The 25,083-nt window shown below is 47.0% G+C and overlaps 1 protein-coding gene across 1 annotated transcript in view; it reads right to left on the bottom strand.

The window, feature by feature from the left end:
- Positions 1-959: 959 nt before the first annotated feature.
- Positions 960-25,083, bottom strand: part of RRAS2 (RAS related 2) — a 60,859-nt gene continuing 36,735 nt past the window's right edge. Inside the window, exons 2-6 of the mRNA XM_063946484.1 lie at positions 16,117-16,204; positions 15,266-15,368; positions 12,976-13,084; positions 10,800-10,918; positions 960-1,914 (exon numbers count right to left, since the gene is read on the bottom strand). Of these exons, the coding sequence (XP_063802554.1) occupies positions 1,827-1,914; positions 10,800-10,918; positions 12,976-13,084; positions 15,266-15,368; positions 16,117-16,204 (507 nt within the window). The 3' untranslated portion in view covers positions 960-1,826. The remainder of the gene's footprint in view (positions 1,915-10,799; positions 10,919-12,975; positions 13,085-15,265; positions 15,369-16,116; positions 16,205-25,083) is intronic.

Below are 25,083 nucleotides of genomic sequence, written 5' to 3'. Positions count from 1 at the left end.
GGAGACAGAGGGAGAGTCTGCCAGCACACACCAAAAAGCGCTATATATGACAGGGATAGCCTTATGATTAAGTGCTCCCTTATAGCTGCTTTTATATTAATATATTGCCATTTATTTTGCCCCCCCTCTCTGTTATACCCTGTTTCTGTAGTGCAGTGCAGGGGAGAGACCTGGGAGCCTTCCTGACCAGCGGAGCTGTGACAGAAAATGGCGCCGTGTGCTGAGGAGATAGGCCCCGCCCCTTTTCCGGCGGGCTCGTCTCCCGCTATTTAGTACATTTAGGCAGGGGTAAATATCTCCATATAGCCTCTGGGGCTATATGTGAGGTATTTTTAGCCTTTTTAAAGGTTTACATTTGCCTCCCAGGGCGCCCCCCCCCCAGCGCCCTGCACCCTCAGTGACTGCCGTGTGAAGTGTGCTGAGAGGAAAATGGCGCACAGCTGCAGTGCTGTGCGCTACCTTAAGAAGACTGCAGGAGTCTTCAGCCGCCGATTCTGGACCTCTTCTTGCTTCAGCATCTGTGAGGGGGCCGGCGGCGTGGCTCCGGTGACCATCCAGGCTGTACCTGTGATCGTCCCTCTGGAGCTTCATGTCCAGTAGCCAAGAAGCCAATCCATCCTGCACGCAGGTGAGTTCACTTCTTCTCCCCTCTGTCCCTCGTTGCAGTGATCCTGTTGCCAGCAGGAATCACTGTAAAATAAAAAACCTAAGCTAAACTCTCTAAGCAGCTCTTTATGAGAGCCACCTAGAATTGCACCCTTCTCGGCCGGGCACAAAAATCTAACTGGAGTCTGGAGGAGGGTCATAGGGGGAGGAGCCAGTGCACACCACCTGACCTGTAAAAGCTTTACTTTTGTGCCCTGTCTCCTGCGGAGCCGCTATTCCCCATGGTCCTTTCAGGAACCCCAGCATCCACTTAGGACGATAGAGAAAAAAAAAAACAAGCGCAAACAGCCGCATTCCAGCATTTAAACCAATAATCTTTATTATCAGAATTTGGCAATTGATAAAACGCGCTCCGCCTATTTATAAGACCGTACTATGAACGTTTCAGGTTTGTTCCTCCTATGCGAGAGTTCCGCTCAGGCACTTAGTTGCTGGGCAACGAGCTTCTCTCGCCGGCTGCGCTGGAACATCTCGGTCCGCGCGTCCGTATTGTCACAGAAACGTCGTCCGTGGATAGGAGGCCGATCGCTACATATTGGGCTTCGTGTAAAGGGACAAGGACCGTGAGACAGTAACACAGATGAAGACTGTTCAACAACCCACCAGAATTATAAAACGTGTGCGACTCAAATTCACTGAAATAGGGCTACAAAGCGTTAAAAACAACAACAAAAAAACAAACTTTAAAATTGGATTGTTGAGGTGCACAAGTTCCATCCCTGGTTTCAGAGGTGCAACAGAAATAAATTAAAAACCGCGAGTATGAAAAGTGTGACAAATATATAGATTAAAACCCCCCCAGTGTATAATTATAAAACACAGACACCCCCCAACTATGACCGGCACTCTACCGATAAATCACCAATGGAGGGTTCAGTAGAGGAACCTGATTAGAAAAAAAAGACAAAAACACTTTATAACAGTACATGTTGAGAGGGGCGATATGTTGGGGGGGGCGATGGGGAAACTTGCTTATCTCCGGGTCTCAGGGTGCTGTCGTGTGTCCGGGGTAGGGGGCTACAGCAGCAAAGCGGCAGAGTAGCCTTTCTGGAGGCGTGGAGGATTAAGGCCATCCTGGTGACATGTACTGAGATAGACAACAATGTTCCAACAGGATGCTAATTATTTAGATGGCGAAAGTAGAGTAATGACCAGTTCTTTTAGAAAATGACGCAGTGGCACCCTTTCTTATCCTTCTCCTTCCGCGTGGGCCCTGGGGAAGGGGGGCATTCCTGTTCCTGAAACTTCCTGTACAAAAGAAACATCGGGCACATCAATGATGGGAGATCTGGTCAAAATGCAGAATTACATAACAGGATCACCAAAGGAATGGGAAATATATTTAGAAAGGGATAAAACCAGAAGACACATTCTATTGCTGACCCTTGGTACCTTATACTGAATTATTATATGCTTCTAGCAACATACCCCAGAATTATTACATGCATCTAGCAACATACCCCAGAATTATTACATGCATCTAGCAACATACCCCAGAACTATTATATGCATCCAGCAACATGCCCCAGACTTATTATATGCATCCAACAACATGCCCCAGACTTCTTATATGCATCCAGCAACATGCCCCAGAATTAATTATACGCATCCACCAACATGCCCCAGAATTAATTATACGCATCCAGCAACATACCCCAGAATTATTATAGGCATCCAGCAACATACCCCAGAATTATTATAGGCATCCAGCAACATGCACCCGGAATTATTATATGCATCTAGCAACATACCCCAGAATTATTACATGCATCTAGCAACATACCCCAGAACTATTATATGCATCCAGCAACATGCCCCAGACTTATTATATGCATCCAACAACATGCCCCAGAATTATTATATGTATCCAGCAACATGCCCCAGAATTATTACATGCATCCAGCAACATGCCCCAGAATTATTATATGCATCCAGCAACATGCCCCAGAATTATTATATGCATCTACCAACATGCCCCAGAATTAATTATACGCATCCAACATGCCCCAGAATTAATTATAGGCATCCAGCAACATACCCCAGAATTATTATAGGCATCCAGCAACATACCCCAGAATTATTATAGGCATCCAGCAACATGCACCCGGAATTATTATAAGCATCTACCAACATGCCCCTGAACTATTATATGCATCCAGCAACATGCCCCAGAATTATTACATGCATCCAGCAACATGCCCCAGAATTATTATATGCATCCAGCAACATGCCCAGAATTATTATACTCATCCAGCAACATTCCCCAGAATTATTATACGCATCCAGCAACATACCCCGGAATTATTATAGGCATCCAGCAACATGCCCCGGAATTATTATAGGCATCCAGCAACATACCACAGAATTATTATAGGCATCTACCAACATGCCCCAGAATTATTATAGGCATCCAGCAACATGCACCCGGAATTATTATATGCATCTACCAACATGCCCCAGAATTATTATATGCATCTACCAACACAACACATAATTATTATATGCATCCAGCAACATGCCCCAGAATTATTATATGCATCCAGCAACATGCCCCAGAATTATTATATGCAACCAGCAACATGCCCCAGAATTATTATACGCATCCAGCAACATGCCCCAGAATTATTATACGCATCCAGCAACATACCCCGGAATTATTATAGGCATCCAGCAACATGCCCCAGAATTATTATATGCATCTACCAACACAACAAATAATTATTATATGCATCTAGCAACATACCCCAGAATTATTATATGCATCTAGCAACATACCCCAGAACTAGTAGAGGCTGTCTACTCACGCACAAAGAGGCTGCATAATAGCTTCTTCCAGAGCGCAGTACACATGCTAAACTGTTAAAATGTTTCAATCTTAGGCCTTGAAATGTAACTTGCTGCACGTTTATGTTATGTGATATGGTTTTGCTTGATTTTTCCGTTGATATCCCTTGGTGTTTGTTAATGACAATAAAGATATATTATTATTATATGCATCTAGCAACATACCCTAGAATTATTATATGCACCTAGCAACATACCCCAGAACTATTATATGCATCTAGCAACATACCCTAGAATTATTATATGCACCTAGCAACATACCCCAGAACTATTATATGCATCTAGCAACATACCCTAGAATTATTATATGCACCTAGCAACATACCCCAGAACTATTATATGCATCTAGCAACATACCCTAGACTTATTATATGCATCTAGCAACATACCCCAGAATTATATAGGCATCCAGCAACATACCCCAGAATTATTATAGGCATCCAGCAACATGCACCCGGAATTATTATATGCATCTACCAACATGCCCCAGAACTATTATATGCATCTAGCAACATATGCCAGAATTATTATATGCATCCAGCAACATGCCCCAGAATTATTATAGGCATCCAGCAACATGCACCCGGAATTATTATATGCATCTACCAACACAACACATAATTATTATATGCATCCAGCAACATGCCCCAGAACTATTATATGCATCTAGCAACATACCCTAGAATTATTATATACATCTACAAATATACCCTATTATAGTTTAGTTGGATTTATTTCTAAAATTATAACTGGGAGATGGAGTAATGTTGGCGGAACGCATGCTGAAATAATAGGATTTTAATACCTACCGGTAAATCCTTTTCTCTTAGTCCGTAGAGGATGCTTCAAGAACCATGGGGTATAGACGGGATCCGCAGGAGACATGGGCACACTATAAGACTTTGAAGGGGTGTGAACTGGCTCCTCCCTCTATGCCCCTCCTCCAGACTCCAGTTATAGGAACTGTGCCCAGGGAGACGGACATTTTGAGGAAAAGGATTTATTTAATTAATTTAAACTAAGGTGAGTCACATACCAGCTCACACCACAAACACGCCGTACAATATGGCATTCAACAACAACACATGCAACGGCATGCACGACTAACATCAGCCACAGACTGACTGAAGTCAACGCAACATGAGCGTAACTATAACCAAACTGCAGACACAGTACGCACTGGGACGGGCGCCCAGCATCCTCTACGGACTAAGAGAAAAGGATTTACCGGTAGGTATTAAAATCCTATTTTTTCATACGTCCTAGAGGATGCTGGGGATGCTTCAAGAACCATGGGGATTATACCAAAGCTCTAGAACAGGCGGGAGAGTGCGGATGACTCTGCAGCACCGATTGACCAAACAAGAGGTCCTCCTCAGCCAGAGTATCAAACTTGTAAAATTTCGCAAAGGTGTTTGAACCCGACCAAGTAGCAGCTCGGCAAAGTTGTAACGCCGAGACTCCCCGGGCAGCCGCCCAGGATGAGCCCACCTTTCTGGTAGAATGGGCTTTCACCGACTTCGGTAACGGCAATCCTGCCGTAGAATGAGCCTGCTGAATCGTATGTAGAAGCAGGAGCCCCAATCTTGTTGGGAGCCCACAGGACAAACAGAGCCTCTGTTTTCCTAATCTGCGCCGTTCTGGCGACATAAATCTTCAAAGCTCTGACCACATCGAGAGACTTTGACTCCGCCAAGACGTCAGTAGCCACTGGCACCACAATAGGCTGGTTAACATGAAATGATGAAACCACTTTTGGCAGAAATTGCTGACGAGTTCTCAACTCCGCCCTATCAGCATGAAAAATCAAATAGGGGCTTTTGAGAGACAAAGCCGCCAACTCAGACACTCGCCTTGCAGACGCCAAGGCCAACAACATGACCACTTTCCAAGTAAGGAATTTTAACTCAACCTTTTGCAAAGGTTCAAACCAATGTGATTGCAAGAATTGCAACACCACATTAAGGTCCCATGGTGCCACTGGGGGCACAAAGGGAGGATGGATGTGCAGAACGCCTTTTACGAAGGTCTGAACTTCTGGAAGGGAGGCCAATTCTTTTTGAAAAAAAGATCGACAAGGCCGAAATCTGTACTTTAATAGAGCCTAACTTTAGGCCCGCATCCACACCTGCTTGTAGGAAATGGAGCAAACGCCCCAGGTGAAATTCCTCCGTAGGAGCCTTCTTGGATTCACACCAAGACACATATTTTCTCCAAATACGGTAGTAATGTTTTGACGTTACTTCTTTTCTAGTCTGAAGAAGTGTAGGAATGACTTCACTGGGAATACCCTTTCGGGCTAAGATTAGGCGCTCAACTGCCACGCCGTCAAACGTAGCCGCGGTAAGCCCCTGTTGTAACATGTCCTCCCGAAGAGGAAGAAGCCAGGGATCTTCTATGAGCAACTCCTGAAGATCTGGATACCAGGCCCTTCTTGGCCAATCCGGAACAATGAGGATCGCCTGAACTCTTGTTCTTATAATTTTTAACACCTTTGGAATGAGTGGAAGTGGAGGGAACACATAGACCGACTGAAACACTCACAGTGTCACTAGGGCATCCATCGCTATCGCCTGTGGGTCCCTTGACCTGGAACAATATCTCTGAAGTTTCTTGTTGAGGCGGGATGCCATCATGTCCACTTGAGGAACTCCCCAACGACTTGTCACTTCTGCAAAGACCTCCTGATGAAGACCCCACTCTCCTGGATGGAGATCGTGTCTGCTGAGGAAGTCTGCTTCCCAGTTGTCTACTCCTGGAATGAAGACCGCTGCCAGAGCTCTGGCATGCCTTTCCGTCCAGCGAAGGATCTTCGTGGCCTCGGCCATCGCCGCTCTGCTATTTGTTCCGCCTTGGCGGTTTATGTACGCCACTGCTGTCACGTTGTCTGACTGAATCAAGAACGGCAGACCCCGAAGAAGATGTTCTGCTTGCAGTATGCTGTTGTGGATGGCTCTAATTCCAGAATGTTTATGTGTAGACAAGCTTCCTGGCTTGACCACTTTCCCTGAAAGTTTCTTCCATGTGTGACTGCTCCCCATCCTCGGAGGCTTGCATCTGTGGTCACCAGGATCCAATCCTGAATCCCAAACCCGCGTCCCTCCAGAAGGTGAGAACTGTGCAGCCACCCCAGAAGGGAAATTCTGGTCCTGGGAGATAGAATTATTTTCCGATGCATGTCCAGGTGAGACCCGGACCACTGATCCAGCAGGTTCCACTGAACCACCCTGGCATGGAACCTGCCATACGGAATGGCCTCGTAGGCCGCCACCATCTTTCCCAGCAACCGAGTGCAGTGAAGAACGGACACCCTTGCCGGTTTTAGAATCTGTTTTACCATTTTCTGTATTTCCAGAGCTTTTTTCACTGGAAGAAAAACTCTCTGCAATTCTGAATCCAGAATCATACCCAGGAACGACAGCCATGTCGTTGGATCCAACTGTGATTTTGGCAAATTTAGGAGCCAACCGTGTTGTTGCAAAATCGTCAGTGAAAGAGCAACATTCTTCAACAATTGCTCCTTGGATCTCGCCTTTATGAGGAGATCGTCCAAGTACGGGATAATTGTGATTCCCTGCTTGCGCAGGAGAACCATCATTTCCGCCATAACCTTGGTAAAAATCCTCAGAGCCGTGGACTGACCAAACGGCAACGTCTGACATTGGTAATGACAATCCTGCACAGCAAATCTCAGGTAAGCCTGATGTGGAGGATATATGGGGACATGTAAGTAGGCATCTTTTATGTCGACCATAAAATTCCCCTCCTCCAGACTGGAGATCACTGCTCGTAGAGACTCCATCTTGAACTTGAGTCTTTTCAGAAAGAAATTGAGGGATTTTAGGTTTAGAATCGGTCTGACTGAGCCATCCGGCTTCGGGACCCCGAACAGGCTTGAATAAAAACCTTCCCCTTGTTTAGAAGGGGGTACCGTGACAATCACTTCATTTTGACACAGCTTTAATATCGCAGCACTTACTATCTCCCTTTCTGGAAGAGAAACTGGCAAGGCCGATTTGAAAAATCGGTGAGGGGGCACGTCTTGAAACTCTAACGTGTATCCCTGGGTTACTATATCTACTATCCAAGGATCAAGGTCCGAGTGCACCCAGACCTGACTGAAGAGTTTGAGACGTGCCCCCACTGGCGCGGACTCTCGCAGCGGAGCCCCAGCATCATGCGGTGGATTTGGTAGAAGCCGGAGAGGACTTCTGCTCCTGGGAATTTGCTACCTTTTTCCCTTTCCTCTCCCCCTCGCAGCAAGGAAGGAGGACCCACAACCTTTTTTGAATCTGTTGGGCCGAAAGGACTGCATCTGATAGCGAGGCGATTTCTTCTGCTGTGCAGGAACATAAGGTAAAAAGGATGACTTACCCGCGGTAGCCGTAGACACCAGGTCAGTTAGGCCGTCGCCAAACAAGACCTTACCGTTAAACGGTAGAGACTCCATCGCCTTCTTAGAGTCAGCATCAGCATTCCATTGATGAATCCACAGTGCTCTCCTTGCTGAGACTGCTATGGCAATGGCCCTTGATCCCAAAAGGCCAATATCCCTTACAGCTTCTTTTAAATATGCTGCAGCGTCCTTGACCCAAAGTCAAAAGCACACTATCCCTGTCTAGGGTATCTAACTCAGAGGACAAGTTATCCGCCCACTTTTCAATAGCGCTACTCACCCATGCCGCAGCAACGGCAGGCCTGAGTAGCGACCCTGTAGTGACATAAATGGATTTCAGTGTATTTTCCTGCTTACGATCCGCAGGATCCTTTAGGGCTGCCGTGTCAGGGGACGGAAGCGCCAACTTTTTGGATAGACGCGATTAAGCTTTGTCTACCGTGGGAATTGACTCCCAGCTTTCCCTGTCCCCAGAGGGGAACGGATATGCCATTGGAATTCTTTTGGGAACATGTATCTTTTTGTCAGGATTTTCCCAAGCTCAGTTCATGAGAGGGAGGAAACGTTACTTCAGGTTTCTTTCCTTTAAACATACAGACCCTAGTATCAGGAACAGCAGGGACCTCAGTAATATGTAATATGTCTTTTATCGCCACAATCATGTACTGAATACTCTTAGCCAGTTTTGGATGTAATCTGGCATCACTATAGTCGACACTGGAATCAGAGTCTGTGTCGGTATCTGTATCTACTATCTGGGCAAATGCACGTTTCTGTGACCCCGAAGGAGTCTGGACCTGTGACAAAGCATCCTCCATGTCTGGTTCTTAGACTCAGATTTATCAAACCTCTTAGCCAACTTAGTCACATTTGTATTTAAAACACTCAGCATATTGACTCAATCATCCGTCGGCGGTGCCGACACTGTCACTCTCACAGAACTGTCAGTCCCCACGCCAGCCTCCTCCTGGGAAGAGCATTCAGCCTCAGACATGTCGACACACACACACGTACCGACAGCCACAAACACACTGGGCTATAGGGGACAGACCCACAGCAGAGCCTATTAGAAAGACACAGAGTTCAGCCAGCTCACACCCAGCGCCTATCCCGGTTCTGAAGTCAGTAACAATACTGCCCAGACCTGCTAGCGCTTTATCAAACAATATAATTCACCAATTACAAGTGCCCCTCCCCGTTTTGCACCCTGTTACTTGCACAGCAGTGTGGAGGATCAGGGCCAGCGTCTCTGCAGCCTTCTGTGAAGAGATAAATGGCGCTGGTGAGAGCTATGCGGCTAAGCCCCGCCCCCGACATGGCGCGCTTCAGTTCCACTCAAAATTCCTTATACTGGCGGGGGTCCCTTAAAAAGTGCCTGGGCACTGTTAAATTGCATGCCAGTGGTATCTGCGGCCCCCCATACTGCCCAGGGCGCCCCCCCCCCCCCGCCCCCTGCAGTGCCGTGATGTGTGGGAGCATGGCGCGCAGCGCGGCCGCTGCGCGGTACCTCAAGCCGTCTTCTGCCGTCACTGAAGTCTTCTGATCTTCTCATACTCACCCGGCTTCTATCTTCTGGCTTTGCGAGGGGGGTGACTGCACGGCTCCGGGAACTAGCCGCTAGGCGTACCGTAGTGATCGAACCCTCTGGAGCTAATGGTGTCCAGTAGCCTGAGAAGCAGAGCCTTTAACTAAGAAGAAGTAGGTCTGCTTCTCTCTTCTCACTCCCACGCTGCAGGGAGCCTGTATCCAGCAGGTCTCCCTGAAAATAAAAAACCTAAATAAAGTATTTTTTCTGAGAAACTCAGAAGAGCTCCTCAGTGTACATCCAGTCTCCCTGGGCACAAAATCTAACTGGAGTCTGGAGGAGGGGCATAGAGGGAGGAGCCAGTTCACACCCATTCAAAGTCTTATAGTGTGCCCATGTCTCCTGCGGATCCCGTCTATACCCCATGGTTCTTGAAGCATCCACAGCATCCTCTAGGACGTATGAGAAATAATGCACACTTCCGAAAAGGGGGCCTGGCTGGCTGAGGAGGGGGCATGTCCTTGTGTCAAGTCGCCCAATTCAGCACTTATGGAGGCTGGGCTTCCCCCAAGCTCTCCCCTCAATGTGAATAAGCATCTATTCACCCGGTGGTGATCTTAAACAGCAACTTTTCCCACCCCAGGGACACTGGGGCCCGCAGGTGGGGACGGCACAGGGCAGGCTGTTTTAGCGGGGCGCCGCGATTCGGGCAACACCTATTTTGCCACTAAAAAATCAGGCAGGGTGCGGCGCCCTGCTAAGACAGCCTAGGGTGAAAACTAACAATTACAGATCATATTCATTGCGTTGCACACACGTGACACGGCAGGAATTTGGCCCAGTCCTACCCCAACCACGCAGCAATGAACGGACCTTCAGTGTTTCAGCTCTATTCAAATACAGCAGCAAGTGTGCCTATTTACCGCACCTACGGTAGCTCTGGACTCACAAATTCTGGTTAGAAAATAGTAAATCAGAGTCTGGACGAGGGGGAACGTGTTCCGCTGCTTTTGCCGGCATTTCACTGCAGTTGCAACGGCAATTCGACCGTAAGTGAACTGAGCCCATAGATAGTAGATCCTGCTGATGAACAAACTGCAAACACTTTGCCGCAACCTCATCTTTTATAATAATACTTAATGTTTATAAAGTAAAATGAAACTGGAGCCGCCTAGATTCTGTGTGTGGGGGGGGAGGGGGGGGATGTAACTTGTGGCTATACAACCTGTTTGTACTCATACGTAAACTATGGTCATTTCTATACCCCCTATTTGGTGCAGCGGAACTATTGTGGCGCCTTATTAACTACAATAATAAAGAATAATCTAGAGAAAGGGGTTACTTCCTAGTTATATGTATGTAACTCACCTCACCACTCGCACGAGTTCATGAAAAGCCTGATCGACATTCATTCTGATCTTCGCAGACGCTTCCATGTATGTAACTTTCAGCTGCCGCGCTAACTGGTGTCCTTCTTCCTGCGTTACCTGCAAAGGTCCAATGAGAGACGCTGTACTGGAGCCGCACTGAATCGTGGGAATACCTTCCTGCACTAAAGCCCGTAGGCTCTACTGTACACAAATGGCTAAGGGCTGAACTAACCAAACGTTATTATAGTGTTCACTCTAGGCTGTTTTAGCAGGGCGCCGCGCTCTGCCCGATTTTTTAAGGGCAAAACCCGCCCTGCCCTTTCTGCGGCGCCCTGCTAAAACAGCCGCCCGCTTTCTGCCCTCCCAGCGTGTAAAGATGCCGTGCGAATGCGCGTGGCATCCATTCACGCTGTGGGAGAGCTTTGGGGAAGCTGCACACCCCAAGAGTGACGCCGCCGCCGCGCCGCCCGCCCTCCCGTCTGTGGGCTGAACCGCTCGCTTGTAGGACGTAGCTTGGACACGCCCCCTATTTGCATGGCCACGTCCCCTTCCGGCGCGCGTGCACTTCTGCCCCTCACACTCCGGCGCCCTGCCCTGCTGCTAGAGTGAACACTATATTAAATGACCTGTAACAAATTCTCCAGCCCACATAACTTCCTATCTACCTCACTACCTTCAGGGACACGGATTCAGACTTCCTGAAATAACCTACTGTATATTGGGAGTCATTCCGAGTTGATCGCTAGCTGCATTCGTTTGCTGTGCGGCAATGAGGCAAAAAAAACGCCAGTTCTGCACATGCGTATGCGGCGCAATGCGCACGCGCAATGTACTATTACAACGAACGTTGTAGTTTCACACAGGGTCTAGCGAAGCTTTTGATTCGCACTGGCTGCCGCAGAGTGACTGACATGAAGTGGGCGTTTCTGGGTGTCAACTGACCGTTTTCAGGACGTGTTCGGAAAAACGCAGGTGTGCCAGAAAAAACGCAGTCATGGCTGGACGAACGCAGGGCGTTTGTGACGTCAAAACAGGAACTGAACAGTCTGAAGTGATCGCAAGCGCTGAGTAGGTTTTCAGCTACTCTAAAACTGCACAAAAAAAACAACTTTGTAGCCGCTCTGCGATCCTTTCGTTCGCACTTCTGCTAAGCTAAAATACACTCCCAGTGGGAGGCGGCATAGCGTTTGCACGGCTGCTAAAAACTGCTAGCGAGTGAACAACTGGGAATGACCACCATTGTGATCTAACCAAAAGAATTTCAGAAACACATTATATCCCGTATTGATTAACAAATGTTTTCCAAAACTTTAATATTGCACAACATGAAAGCTAGAGAGTGTGACCCCATAAACAGGTTGTCAAGTTTATTGTACAACTTTAAACATTGACAGCGATATCTGTTATTAATTACAGATCACAGTGGATAACTTGCGTTCTATTTAAATGCTGCGCATGTCTGTGTTTTGTTATTTTAGATTTACGGTTTAGGGGGGTATATTTCCACACACATTTTATTTATTTATAACCCTCCCATGAGGGTTTTTGAACAGACGTGTTTATATAGAATAATATCAGACACTACCAGAGGGTGCACGGACCCTTTGTTGGTGATGCTAGGCCCAGGAGCTCACACTCCTCTGCATAATATCACCAATGCTTCCGAGGGGGTAAGAACGAATCATTGTGCAGAGATGATCTACAAACCGTAATTAGTGTTATGTAACGTCTTAGTACTGAAATCCAACAGGACATGAGAGTGGTACTCTAGTGCACGTAAGCTCGGCACAGTGGGAGGTATTGTCATGTCCTGGGTTCAACTAGTACAAAAAAAAAAAAAAAAAAAATATTATATATATATATATATATATATAAATATTATATATATATATATATAAATATTATATATATATATATATATATATATATATATATATATATATCTATCTATCTATATAGCCTCTCATTAGTACCGGGGCCAACACTAATCAATCATTCAAAGCTTCACTATTTTCATGACCTTTCCCTTTTTACTTCTCCATCGGTGACATTGACCAATATTAAACATTACGAAGAAAAGCTAAAAATAAAACAAGAACTGCAAATGACACGGTGGGGTGGAGTCTCTGTCGGATGCTATATTATATAATATATCCGCATGGCGCGTACGTTACCTGTCTCTGATGCTCCAGATCCGCTTTGTTGCCCACCAGGATCATGGGAAACTCATCTCTGTCTTTTACTCGAAGAATCTGTCTCTGGAATTTATAAATCTCTTCAAAACTGCAACACACAAAACATTATTAAATAAATCACAGGGAGCCAAACGTCAACCGAAATGCGGTGTCACACACAGGGAATGAGGGCAGTCTGTGCCGTGTAAAGCCGGGGTCAAAAGTGGTACTCCCATAGCTGAGAGGTGCCTGGTATAGTACCCTCTGCTCCGCTGAGGATATCTACTTATACTGGAAAACGGCAACACATTTCCGGATACCTTCTAGATATCCGGGTTCAGCCCAGGAGACCCCTGACCTGTATTTTACACACAATCCATTTCCCATTTAATAATAGAACAGTCACGTAGGACACAGTATCAGGATCTGGGTACAAGACGCCCCTTGCGACAGCCGCCGTGGAATTACCTCAGCGGATGCTCTGCGATACTAGGATGAGATGGGGAGTGTTGGTCTCTATTATATTATAATATGCTGGTGCTTTATAAGGAGACAATCCCTAACATAAAACAGATAACCGTCTGTGTTTAACAGTTGCCCTGTATGGATCGCAGGAGCTAGCACTCTATGTGGGGCTGCTGCAACCACCGCATTTACTTTACATTACCTTGGTGTCGGAAAGGTCGGTGGGAGAAATGGGGGGAGAGCTAAATAAGAACACTTGTACGGTTTGTGATGGGACGAAATTAAAATGAAATTTACAGCACGGTGGTTTGTATCTCTCTACACACAGACACAGGAACAGGTGCCAAGAAGAGACCAAAATTCAGAGAAACTGGATATAAAGTTATATCAGCTCTAGATATCAGATCGAACCAACCAATCAGAAACAAGGGAAATAGTTTGAAAATATTACTCACACTTCCGTTCAATTTAAATATATATATATATATATATATATATATATATATATATATATATATATATACACACACACACACAATCACAAAACCGCTGGCACTCGTAGAGACTCATAAAGAAAACACGGATGCTGTAGCTTTAAGTCAACGTTTCAGGGCTATGCCCTTTTATCAAGACCAACTATACATACAGAAAAGAAAAATATTTATACATTACCAGTGACACCTCGTGTGCAGACGACCGCCGCTCTCCGGAAGACCCGCTGACGTCATTGGCGCGCGCCGGCGACCCGGCGTCTCCACGATTGCTCTCTATTCACTTGTGGCTGCTCTATTTGTCCTTTTCCAGTACCCTTACACTTGTCCCCATGGTGACGGGTCACACAATTGTTTTTACCATGCCCCCTGGAGACGCCGGGTCGCCGGCGCGCGCCAATGACGTCAGCGGGTCTCCCGGAGAGCAGCGGTCGTCTGCACACGAGGTGTCACTGGTAATGTATAAATATTTTTCTTTTCTGTATGTATAGTTGGTCTTGATAAAAGGGAATAGCCCTGAAACGTTGACTTAAAGTACAGCATCCGTGTTTTCTTTATGAGTCTCTACGAGTGCCAGCGGTTTTGTGATTGTATCTTTCAGCTGTGACTGACGCAGGGCACCGGAGCAAACTATATCTGTATACATTGGGAGTGCCATACCGTGTTGTCCATTATATATATATATATATATATATATAGAGATATAGATATATAGATAGAAGAGGGGGAAAAAAACATTGCACTATAAAGTACAATTAGTTTACAAAGTGCCCCCCAGTCTCCGCCGAATCAGGACTGAAGGGACACCAACCAATCAGGAGTCCTCTTTCTATAATTCCCAGAACATTCAGTCTCTGTAAGGAGATTCCGTCTACGGGGGATATCCAATTATCCCCAGTAAAACATCGGGACTTTTTTTCTGATGTTTCACCAATTTTTTTTAATTTATTTTTTTACAGGCTATCCAGATGGATCGCCTGTAAAAAAAAAAAAAAAAAAAAAAAAAAAAAACCTTCTCCCGAAAACACACAGGTTTAGTGAAACCTGCGTGTTTTCGAGTGAAACCGCTCCGTTTTCGTTTCCAGGGATTCTGCTTCGCCTGCCGGAGGCAGGTAAAACAAAATCCCCGATAAGCCGGCACGTGCCGCGGCTAGTCGGGGATAATTAGCTAGCCCCCGGCAGGACAATTAGCCCCGGTAATTTACCGGGGCTAATTGGTTATCCCCCTACGTCTGTATGACCAATGTCAAGTCAATATTGACCTCCCCCAGTAACCATTCCCAATACCCCAGCTTCCTGTTCCTCATTAATGACAGGTTATACCCCTGACTTACCTTCCTCTGTCCGTTACAGAGAACACCAGCAAAAACCCTTCGCCCGTCCTCATGTACTGCTCCCGCATAGCCCCAAACTCCTCCTGTCCCGCAGTGTCCAGGACTGAAAGACAGACACAGCACAGTTACAGGAATCCAGGATCAGCCGCCAAATCGCCACATTCCTCCGCTTTATCGTAAATGTAAGAAACCAACAGGCGCCTGCACTCCAGCAGACGATCGGAACGTCCACTGTATATATAAATGGCTGTGGAAATGTTTTATCTGCGCTGATTACCTGCTCCGGTGCGTACCGTGCAATGCTGAGCTATTCAATCCAGCGTGCCGTCATTCCCAAAGAAAGGATTTCTTCTTACACCCCTATAGGGGTGCGAGCAGAAATCTGACAAAACTTAGGTCCGCGGTGCTGTTCTGTGCCACAGCATGGACAAAACAGCATCGCGGCCGGCACTTTAGACAGAGAATGCCCGTTCTCACGCCTAAACACCATGTTTAGTCCGCGAGTACGGGCATTCTTTGCAATTCCTAGTGCTATTCAATCCGCACTAAACTGAAATCGAGCCCTTTGATTTTCCTGGCAAATCTAGAATTTCTGGCAGTGTATAATGGCAGTATACATACCCCTAAACACGACCCTCTCCATCAGGGACACAATGCTCTGCTTCTGGACTTCCCTCTTACTGTATGATTGCCGGCACCTGTAGTAAACACCTTTCTTATTCATTAACCTGTTCAGCACAGGTGATGGCAATCATACACTAAGAGAAAAGTCCAGAAGCAGAGCATTGTGTTCCTCCTGGAGAGGGTCATGTTGGGAGGTATGCAATATATGGTGCAGCAATTATACTCACTGTCCAATCGCGCAGCGCGGTCATCGATCACACACTGCTTGGTGTAGGAATCTTCAATAGTGGGGTCATAGTCTGTCACAAAGTACGACTGCAAGAGGGAAGAGAAGGGTGGTTAATGCTGCACACTACACTGCCCTGCGTGTATATAGGATTGAAGCAAATGGTTATATAGAGTTGTTGGGAAATGCTGCAGGCGGAGGTGTGCAAACATACACAGAGACAATAATAATACCCCCCCTATAATGGCTGTATTTCCTTCATGTGCCACACCATAACCCCACCCAAAACATGCACACCTGTCCCTGGAACCCCCACCCGCAACCCCAGAAGTGGAGATCTGGGAGACTATTCGCTCCAGATATTCCATAATCGAGGCCATCACAGAAACTTCCTGACTGGCCACCTGTACAAAGTCCACACTCTACCCCTTCAACTCCAACCTATGTGGTAGACAAGATGGCCAGATGGATGCGTTCTTCCACATACGTGGCTGAAAATCACCCCATTCTGTACTATGTTTAATCCCATCGTAACGTCCATCACTGGCCACTCCTGTCATTGTGTTACTGTGCGTCACACTGCCAGACCTCTGGACAAGCTTATCCTACACATCCACAAGCTACAAACTGGCCTGTGGTTGGAAAGATCCCTCTACCCTACGTCCCACCAAGAGTGTGTAAATGGCATATGTTATATATCCAAGATGGGTGAGGTCACTGCCATTCAAAACAATATTTTAGACAAATCTCACAATGTATGGGAAGAGTTGTACTCCTACCATGCCTGGCTCCCACTGACCTGCTTCTATCATGTCCGACTGTCAGCTCACATGCCACTCATCTTTTCCATTTCTTCTCCTACTCCCTCATTGTGTACCCCTCAATTGTAGAAGGTGGGTTACCGTCTTCCTCCAGCATTACAGTTTATTGCCTGCCCCCCTACTCTAATTAACACCCACCCAGTACCCCATTCTCCCCGAAATCCCATCTTGGTTAACGTTCTCATTAAGATTTACATTGTTCAATTGATGTTACTTTGGGTTATCTTTATCTGTCCAGCTCTGATTAAAGATTTTAATAAAATAAAGAAATTACTGGACTTCCTTTTATATATGCACTGTTCTATTTCACACCACTGTATTTGATGTGTGTAGTCTGATGTGGGTGTGGTATGGAAGGTAGATAGTAACTAGGTCGACTACTATTGGTCGACAGTAACTAGGTCGACGGGGTCTCTGGGTCGGCAGGTCAAAAGGTCAACATGAGTTTTTTGTGTTTTTTTGGTGTCGTTTTCTTCGTAGAGTAACCGGGAACCCCAATTAGTGCACCGTGTTCGCTCGCCATGCTTCGGGCAAGGTGCCTCACTCCGTTACCGCTGCGCTCGGCACAGGTTACCGTTCCAATCGTAGTCCACATGGATCGTTAAGTATGAAAAGGCTCAAAAAAAAGAAGAAAAAAAAATCATGAAAAACTCATATCAACCTTTTGACCTGTCGACCTAGTTACTGTTGACCAATAGTGGTCGACCTAGACAGTGTCGACCTAGAGACCGGATACCGTCTGATGTCATAGGCGTGCGCACGGGGAGTGCCTGGTGCGCACAGGCACCCCCTAATGTCCGGCACCTCGCACGCTGCCCATTGCTGTGCCTCCCCCTACCGCTGCGCCCGGCGCCCGCTAATAAATGCTGACAGTGTACTTTACGTGCCGGCGGCCTCTCAGGGGCGGACTGAAGTCATCTGTGATTATATGACAGCGTGCGTCCGCCCATGCTCTCCTCCCGGACGTCGCGCTCTCCTCCTGCACGCGCTCAGTCTCAATCCTAGTGTGCAGCCAAGCCACAGCCAGCGTTCCTCTCATGGGGACTCGGAGCCGCCGCTGGAGGACACATTCTGCTGGGGCAGTTCAGCAGAGACTCTGTCACTGAGACGGACAGTAAGTCACTGTTTCTGATATCTTGGGTACCAATAGCCACAGTAATATAGCCTAATTTATCAATATCCTCCCAATCATCATACATACAAGTATTAGAGATCCTCTGAAAAAAAATATTCAAAGATAATAAATAATATAATATTAATGTGACATCAGTATTTGAAGTATCATATTTTTCTTGCAGCCATACTTATGCTACCAGTGGTGAATTTGCCAGAAGTTACCCAAGGCACGTGCTGTGTGGCGTAATATGAATTTTGGCTCTTACTGTGTGGCGTAATATGATTTTCGCCTCATACTGTGTGGCGTAATATGAATTTCGCCTCATACTGTGTGGCGTAATATGAATTTCGGCTCATACTGTGTGGCGTAATATGATTTTCGCCTCATACTGTGTGGCGTAATATGATTTTCGCCTCATACTGTGTGGCGTAATATGATTTTCGCCTCATACTGTGTGGCATAATATGAATTTCGGCTCGTAATGTGTGGCGTAATATGATTTTCGGCTCTTACTGTAGGGCGTTAGATGATTTTCGCCTCATACTGTCTGGCGTAATATGAATTTCGGCTCTTACTTTGTGGCGTAATATGATTTTCGGCTCATACTGTGTGGCGTAATATGAATTTCGGCTCATACTGTGTGGCGTAATATGAATTTCGGCTCATACTGTGTGGCGTAATATGAATTTCGGCTCTTACTGTGTGGCGTAATATGAATTTTGTCTCTTACTGTATGGCGTAATATGATTTTCGCCTCATACTATGTGACGTAATATGATTTTCGGCTCTGACTGTGTGGCGTAATATGATTTTTGGCTCATACTGTGTGACGTAATATGAATTTCGGCTCCTACTGTGTGGCGTAATATGAATTTCATCTCATACCGTGTGGTGTAATGTGAATTTCGGCTCATACTGTGTGGCATCACATGAATTTTGGCTCATATTGTGTGGCGTAATGTGAATAAGGGGCACTAATGTCAGTAGCTGGTGAGCATGGGGACATATGTGACAAATGCTGGTATCCTACAGAGGGGGAGGGGTCTGATGGCATAGAAAGAGGCAGATGTGGCTCTTATGGCACACGTGTACATTTGAAACGTTACTTGCGTTATGTTAAAACTCAAACATTTGGCCCCGTAAATCTCCCGTACTTTTTAGGATGGCTCATTAAAAATCAGGGTGTAGGTGCTGGGGGGGTGCAGGGGTTGGTGATGGTGGGGAAGGGGGGTGGAATGTATATGCACCCAGGCTCGCCACTGTCTGGTTCCGCCACTGGGTCAGGGATAGGTTGAGTAAGTGTAAGCAGCGGTAGGGTGCAGCGGCAGCTAAGACTCAGGGTTATGCTGTAGCGGACAGTCAGTACTGGCCGGTGGTCGCACAATTATGTTTCATTTTATTTCTCTGCTGTGTATTATATCTACTTGTATAATTAATAACTAGGGAGAAATTAGATTAAGCCATGTTACTTTACTGAGAGAATGTAAAATAGTGCTAGCATGTCCCTGGGTGGTGCACCCCCTAATAAAATTAGCTGCGCACGCCTATGTCTGATGTGATGATATATATACACACACATATATACATTCAGTCAGCTGTAAGAGCAGGCCTCACCACCAGGTGTCGCCAACTCCCCATTACAATCTCTCTATACAGGAGTGTCAGTATTTATATGCTGGTACAGATATGACCCCACACAACGTATGCAGTACATCACCCTGTATAAAAAAAGAGGAAAAGCAGCAAATATAAACATTACAATACACCAGAAATGGGAACACCACTCTGAGGAGTTTATAACGGTCCTATGGCTGGAGTCACATGAAAGAAGCACTGTCTCCATCCAGAACAACATGGCACTGAGAAGCGCGTACAGCGACACATACAAGTGACTGGGAGACGCAACGTATTGTCACACAGTCAGTATTTCAGCAACTGGCATTACTCTCAATGGATCAGCAACCGGCATCTCCCATACGGGTCCTCATTACTCAGACATCTTCTATACGCTCTGCGGTGGGGTTGCGCTGGGCTTCTGTCGCTAGTCCAGCCCTACGTGCAATCAGTCTGATGCTACAGAAACCTTAGGACTGCCTACTGTACCTTATATGCTTTTCATGGAGGCCAGTCAAATATTCTCCAAATGCTACTGGGTACAATGATCATACTGGATATTACATGTTTCTGGAGAATAATAACAGTGGGTGTATCAGACAGCATGTTTTACATCATGCAACGTAAAACTCCTCTGAGGCCCTTTATAAAGGTCTCCCAGGCCACTGTTTGCTCCCTCAATAGAAGACAGCCATTCCCGTTTCTTCCCATTACCCTTTCCCCCCAGAGGAAGTCAATATATGTGATCCAAACCTTCAGGTCGGATCTTTGGAAGCACTTGGGACCATTATACCACAGGAAGACATGCCACCACTGTCACCAGGAACCCCATCGCTCCCCTGGCAGAAGGATGCTCCATGAATGATCGGTGTAGAACTGAAGTGTAAATGTGGTGGACCCATAAGCACTGCCACAATAGCCAATAGGAAATAATATCAGATGCCCTGCAGACCTAAGGTGACCTATCTATGCCGGGTATACACTATGTGATATATCAGCAATTTGTGGGAGTGGCAGATACATCATGAACCCGTCGGCAGGTGTGTACACGTTGTCGTTCAGACATTTCGCGTCGGCTGCGCAGCACAGCCGATATATCAGCGCTTCTGGCTGTGTGTACGGATAAGGCCACTGGTCACCCATTCACTTGCTGCAGGGACTTACGTCACAGCTGGGTGGGCAAGTTCAAACGCTCGCCTAGTTGTGATGTCCTGAGCGATTCAGGTGTGTATACTTACCTAAATCGGTCTTTCAGTCGGCAGGTCCCCCGATATGTCTGCCAGGTGTGCACCCAGCCTTACTGATAATGCCAGTGTTCCTGGAAGCAGAGTTAAACATAGAATGTGATGGAGAGAAGTACCACTTGGCCCATTCAATCTGCTCTAAGCCCATCTACACTCACACACTAGGGTCAGGTTTGGTCAGGAGCCAGTTAACCTAGCAGTATATTTATGAATTGTGGCAGGAAGCCGCAGTACCCGGAGGAAACCCATGCAAGCACGTGGAGCACATACAAACTCCACACAGAGCTGGGAATCGGACCCATGACCTCAGTGCTGTGGAGGCAATGACGCTAACCATTACACCATCTGAGCCGTCGTACACTTGCAGAAGGAGGAAACTGGAGAACTGGATGAGATCGCTGCTATTTTACACCCCTGGACGGTGTAAACAGGTTTTGTCCCGGACACCAAAGCAGTTAATGAGTGAGCGAATATCATGCGCTCTCCACAGCCGCTGCCTTGCATATGATAGAGCGCGGCCTCTGCTACTCCTGCGCTGCTATAGCAGGGGGACTTTTGGGTCAGCTCATAATGCCCAGGATTTGGGCACCCAGTATCCCATCACCAGGAAATCATTAAGAGCTCAAGGGACAATGCACAAGATACTGTTTTAGGTCTACTTTCAGTTGTTTTTAAAAACTTAAATATTAAAAAAATAAGATTTTACTTACCGATAAATCTATTTCTCGTAGTCCGTAGTGGATGCTGGGACTCCGTCAGGACCATGGGGATTAGCGGCTCCGCAGGAGACAGGGCACAAAAATAAAAGCTTTAGGACTAGGTGGTGTGCACTGGCTCCTCCCCCTATGACCCTCCTCCAAGCCTCAGTTAGGATACTGTGCCCAGACGAGCGTACACAATAAGGAAGGATTTTGAATCCCGGGTAAGACTCATACCAGCCACACCAATCACACCGTACAACCTGTGATCTGAACCCAGTTAACAGTATGACAAACGTAGGAGCCTCTGAACAGACGGCTCACAACAAGAACAACCCGATTTTTTTTTTAACAATAACTATGTACAAGTATTGCAGACAATCCGCACTTGGGATGGGCGCCCAGCATCCACTACGGACTACGAGAAATAGATTTATCGGTAAGTAAAATCGTATTTTCTCTGACGTCCTAGTGGATGCTGGGACTCCGTCAGGACCATGGGGATTATACCAAAGCTCCCAAACGGGCGGGAGAGTGCGGATGACTCTGCAGCACCGAATGAGAGAACTCCAGGTCCTCTTTAGCCAGGGTATCAAATTTGTAGAATTTTACAAACGTGTTCTCCCCCGACCACGTAGCTGCTCGGCAGAGTTGTAATGCCGAGACCCCTCGGGCAGCCGCCCAAGATGAGCCCACCTTCCTTGTGGAATGGGCCTTGATAGATTTAGGCTGTGGCAGGCCTGCCACAGAATGTGCAAGTTGAATTGTGCTACAAATCCAACGAGCAATCGTCTGCTTAGAAGCAGGAGCACCCAGCTTGTTGGGTGCATACAGTATAAACAGCGAGTCAGATTTTCTGACTCCAGCCGTCCTTGAAATATATATTTTCAATGCCCTGACAACGTCCAGCAACTTGGAATCCTCCAAATCGCTAGTAGCCGCAGGCACCACAATAGGCTGGTTCAGGTGAAACGCTGAAATCACCTTAGGCAGAAACTGAGGACGCGTCCGCAGTTCTGCCCTGTCCGAATGGAAAATCAGATATGGGCTTTTATACGATAAAGCCGCCAATTCTGACACTCTCCTGGCTGAAGCCAGGGCCAGTAGCATGGTTACTTTCCATGTAAGATATTTCAAATCCACCGATTTGAGTGACTCAAACCAATGGGATTTGAGAAAATCCAAAACTACATTAAGATCCCACGGAGCCACTGGGGGCACAACCGGGGGCTGTATATGTAGTACTCCTTTTACAAAAGTCTGGACTTCAGGAACTGAAGCCAATTCTTTCTGGAAGAAAATCGACAGGGCCGAAATTTGAACCTTAATGGACCCTAATTTGAGGCCCATAGACAATCCTGTTTGCAGGAAATGTAGGAATCGACCCAGTTGAAATTCCTCCGTCGGGGCCTTCCTGGCCTCACACCACGCAACATATTTTCTCCAAATGCGGTGATAATGTTGTGCAGTCACCTCCTTCCTGGCTTTTACCAGGGTAGGGATGACCTCTTCCGGAATGCCTTTTTCCCTTAGAATTCGGCGTTCAACCGCCATGCCGTCAAACGCAGCCGCGGTAAGTCTTGGAATAGACACGGTCCCTGCTGAAGCAGGTCCCGTCTTAGAGGTAGAGGCCACGGATCTTCCGTGAGCATCTCCTGAAGTTCCGGGTACCAAGTTCTTCTTGGCCAAACCGGAGCCACGAGTATCGTTCTTACTCCCCTTTGCCGTATAATTCTCAGTACTTTTGGTATGAGAGGCAGAGGAGGAAACACATACACTGACTGGAACACCCACGGTGTTACCAGAGCGTCCACAGCTATTGCCTGAGGGTCTCTTGACCTGGCGCAATACCTGTCCAGTTTTTTGTTGAGGCGGGACGCCATCATATCCACCTTTGGTTTTCCCCAACGGTTCACAATCATGTGGAAGACTTCTGGATGAAGTCCCCACTCTCCCGGGTGTAGATCGTGTCTGCTGAGGAAGTCCGCTTCCCAGTTGTCCACTCCCGGAATGAACACTGCTGACAGTGCTATCACATGATCTTCCGCCCAGCGAAGAATCCTTGCAGCTTCTGCCATTGCCCTCCTGCTTCTTGTGCCGCCCTGTCTGTTTACGTGGGCGACTGCCGTGATGTTGTCCGACTGGATCAACACCGGCTGACCCTGAAGCAGGGGTTTTGCCAGGCTTAGAGCATTGTAAATCGCTCTTAGCTCCAGTATATTTATGTGAAGAGACATCTCCAGGCTTGACCACACTCCCTGGAAGTTTCTTCCCTGTGTGACCGCTCCCCAGCCTCTCAGACTGGCATCCGTGGTCACCAGGACCCAGTCCTGTATGCCGAATCTGCGGCCCTCTAACAGATGAGCACTCTGCAACCACCACAGAAGAGACACCCTTGTCCGTGGAGACAAAGTTATCCGCTGATGCATCTGCAGATGCGATCCGGACCATTTGTCCAGCAGATCCCACTGAAAAGTTCGTGCGTGGAATCTGCCGAATGGAATCGCTTCGTAAGAAGCCACCATTTTTCCCAGGACTCTTGTGCATTGATGCACAGACACTTTTCCTGGTTTTAGGAGGTTCCTGACAAGTTCGGATAACTCCCTGGCTTTCTCCTCCGGAAGAAACACCTTTTTCTGAACCATGTCCAGAATCATTCCCAGGAACAGCAGACGTGTCGTCGGGGTCAATTGAGATTTTGGAAAATTCAGAATCCACCCGTGCTGTTGCAGCACTACTTGGGTTAGTGCTACTACGTCCTCCAGCTGTTCTCTGGACCTTGCCCTTATCAGGAGATCGTCCAAGTAAGGGATAATTAATACGCCTTTTCTTCGCAGAAGAAACATCATTTCGGCCATTACCTTGGTAAAGACCCGAGGTGCCGTGGACAATCCAAACGGCAGCGTCTGAAACTGATAATGACAGGTTTGCACCACGAACCTGAGGTACCCTTGATGTGAAGGGCAAATTGGGACATGCAGGTAAGCATCCTTGATGTCCAGAGACACCATAAAGTCCCCTTCTTCCAGATTCGCTATCACTGCTCTGAGTGACTCCATCTTGAACTTGAATTTTTGTATGTACAGGTTCAAAGATTTCAGATTTAGAATAGGTCTTACCGAGCCGTCCGGCTTCGGTACCACAAATAGTGTGGAATAATACCCCTTTCCCTGTTGTAGGAGGGGTACCTTGACTATCACCTGCTGAGAATACAGCTTGTGAATGGCTTCCAATACCGTCGCCCTGTCTGAGGGAGACGTTGGCAGAGCAGACTTTAGGAACCGGCGAGGGGGAGACTTCTCGAATTCCAACCTGTAACCCTGAGATACTACCTGCAGGATCCAGGGGTCCACCTGTGAGTGAGCCCACTGTGCGCTGAAATTCTTGAGTCGACCCCCCACCGCCCCTGAGTCCGCTTGTAAAGCCCCAACGTCATGCTGAGGGCTTTGCAGAAGCCGGGGAGGGCTTCTGCTC

The sequence above is a fragment of the Pseudophryne corroboree genome, chromosome 11 (assembly GCF_028390025.1).
Source record: "Pseudophryne corroboree isolate aPseCor3 chromosome 11, aPseCor3.hap2, whole genome shotgun sequence".
Taxonomy (NCBI): Eukaryota; Metazoa; Chordata; class Amphibia; order Anura; family Myobatrachidae; genus Pseudophryne; species Pseudophryne corroboree.
The sequence above is the reverse complement of the archived record's forward strand: the minus strand, read 5'-3'. Positions and strand labels throughout refer to the sequence as shown.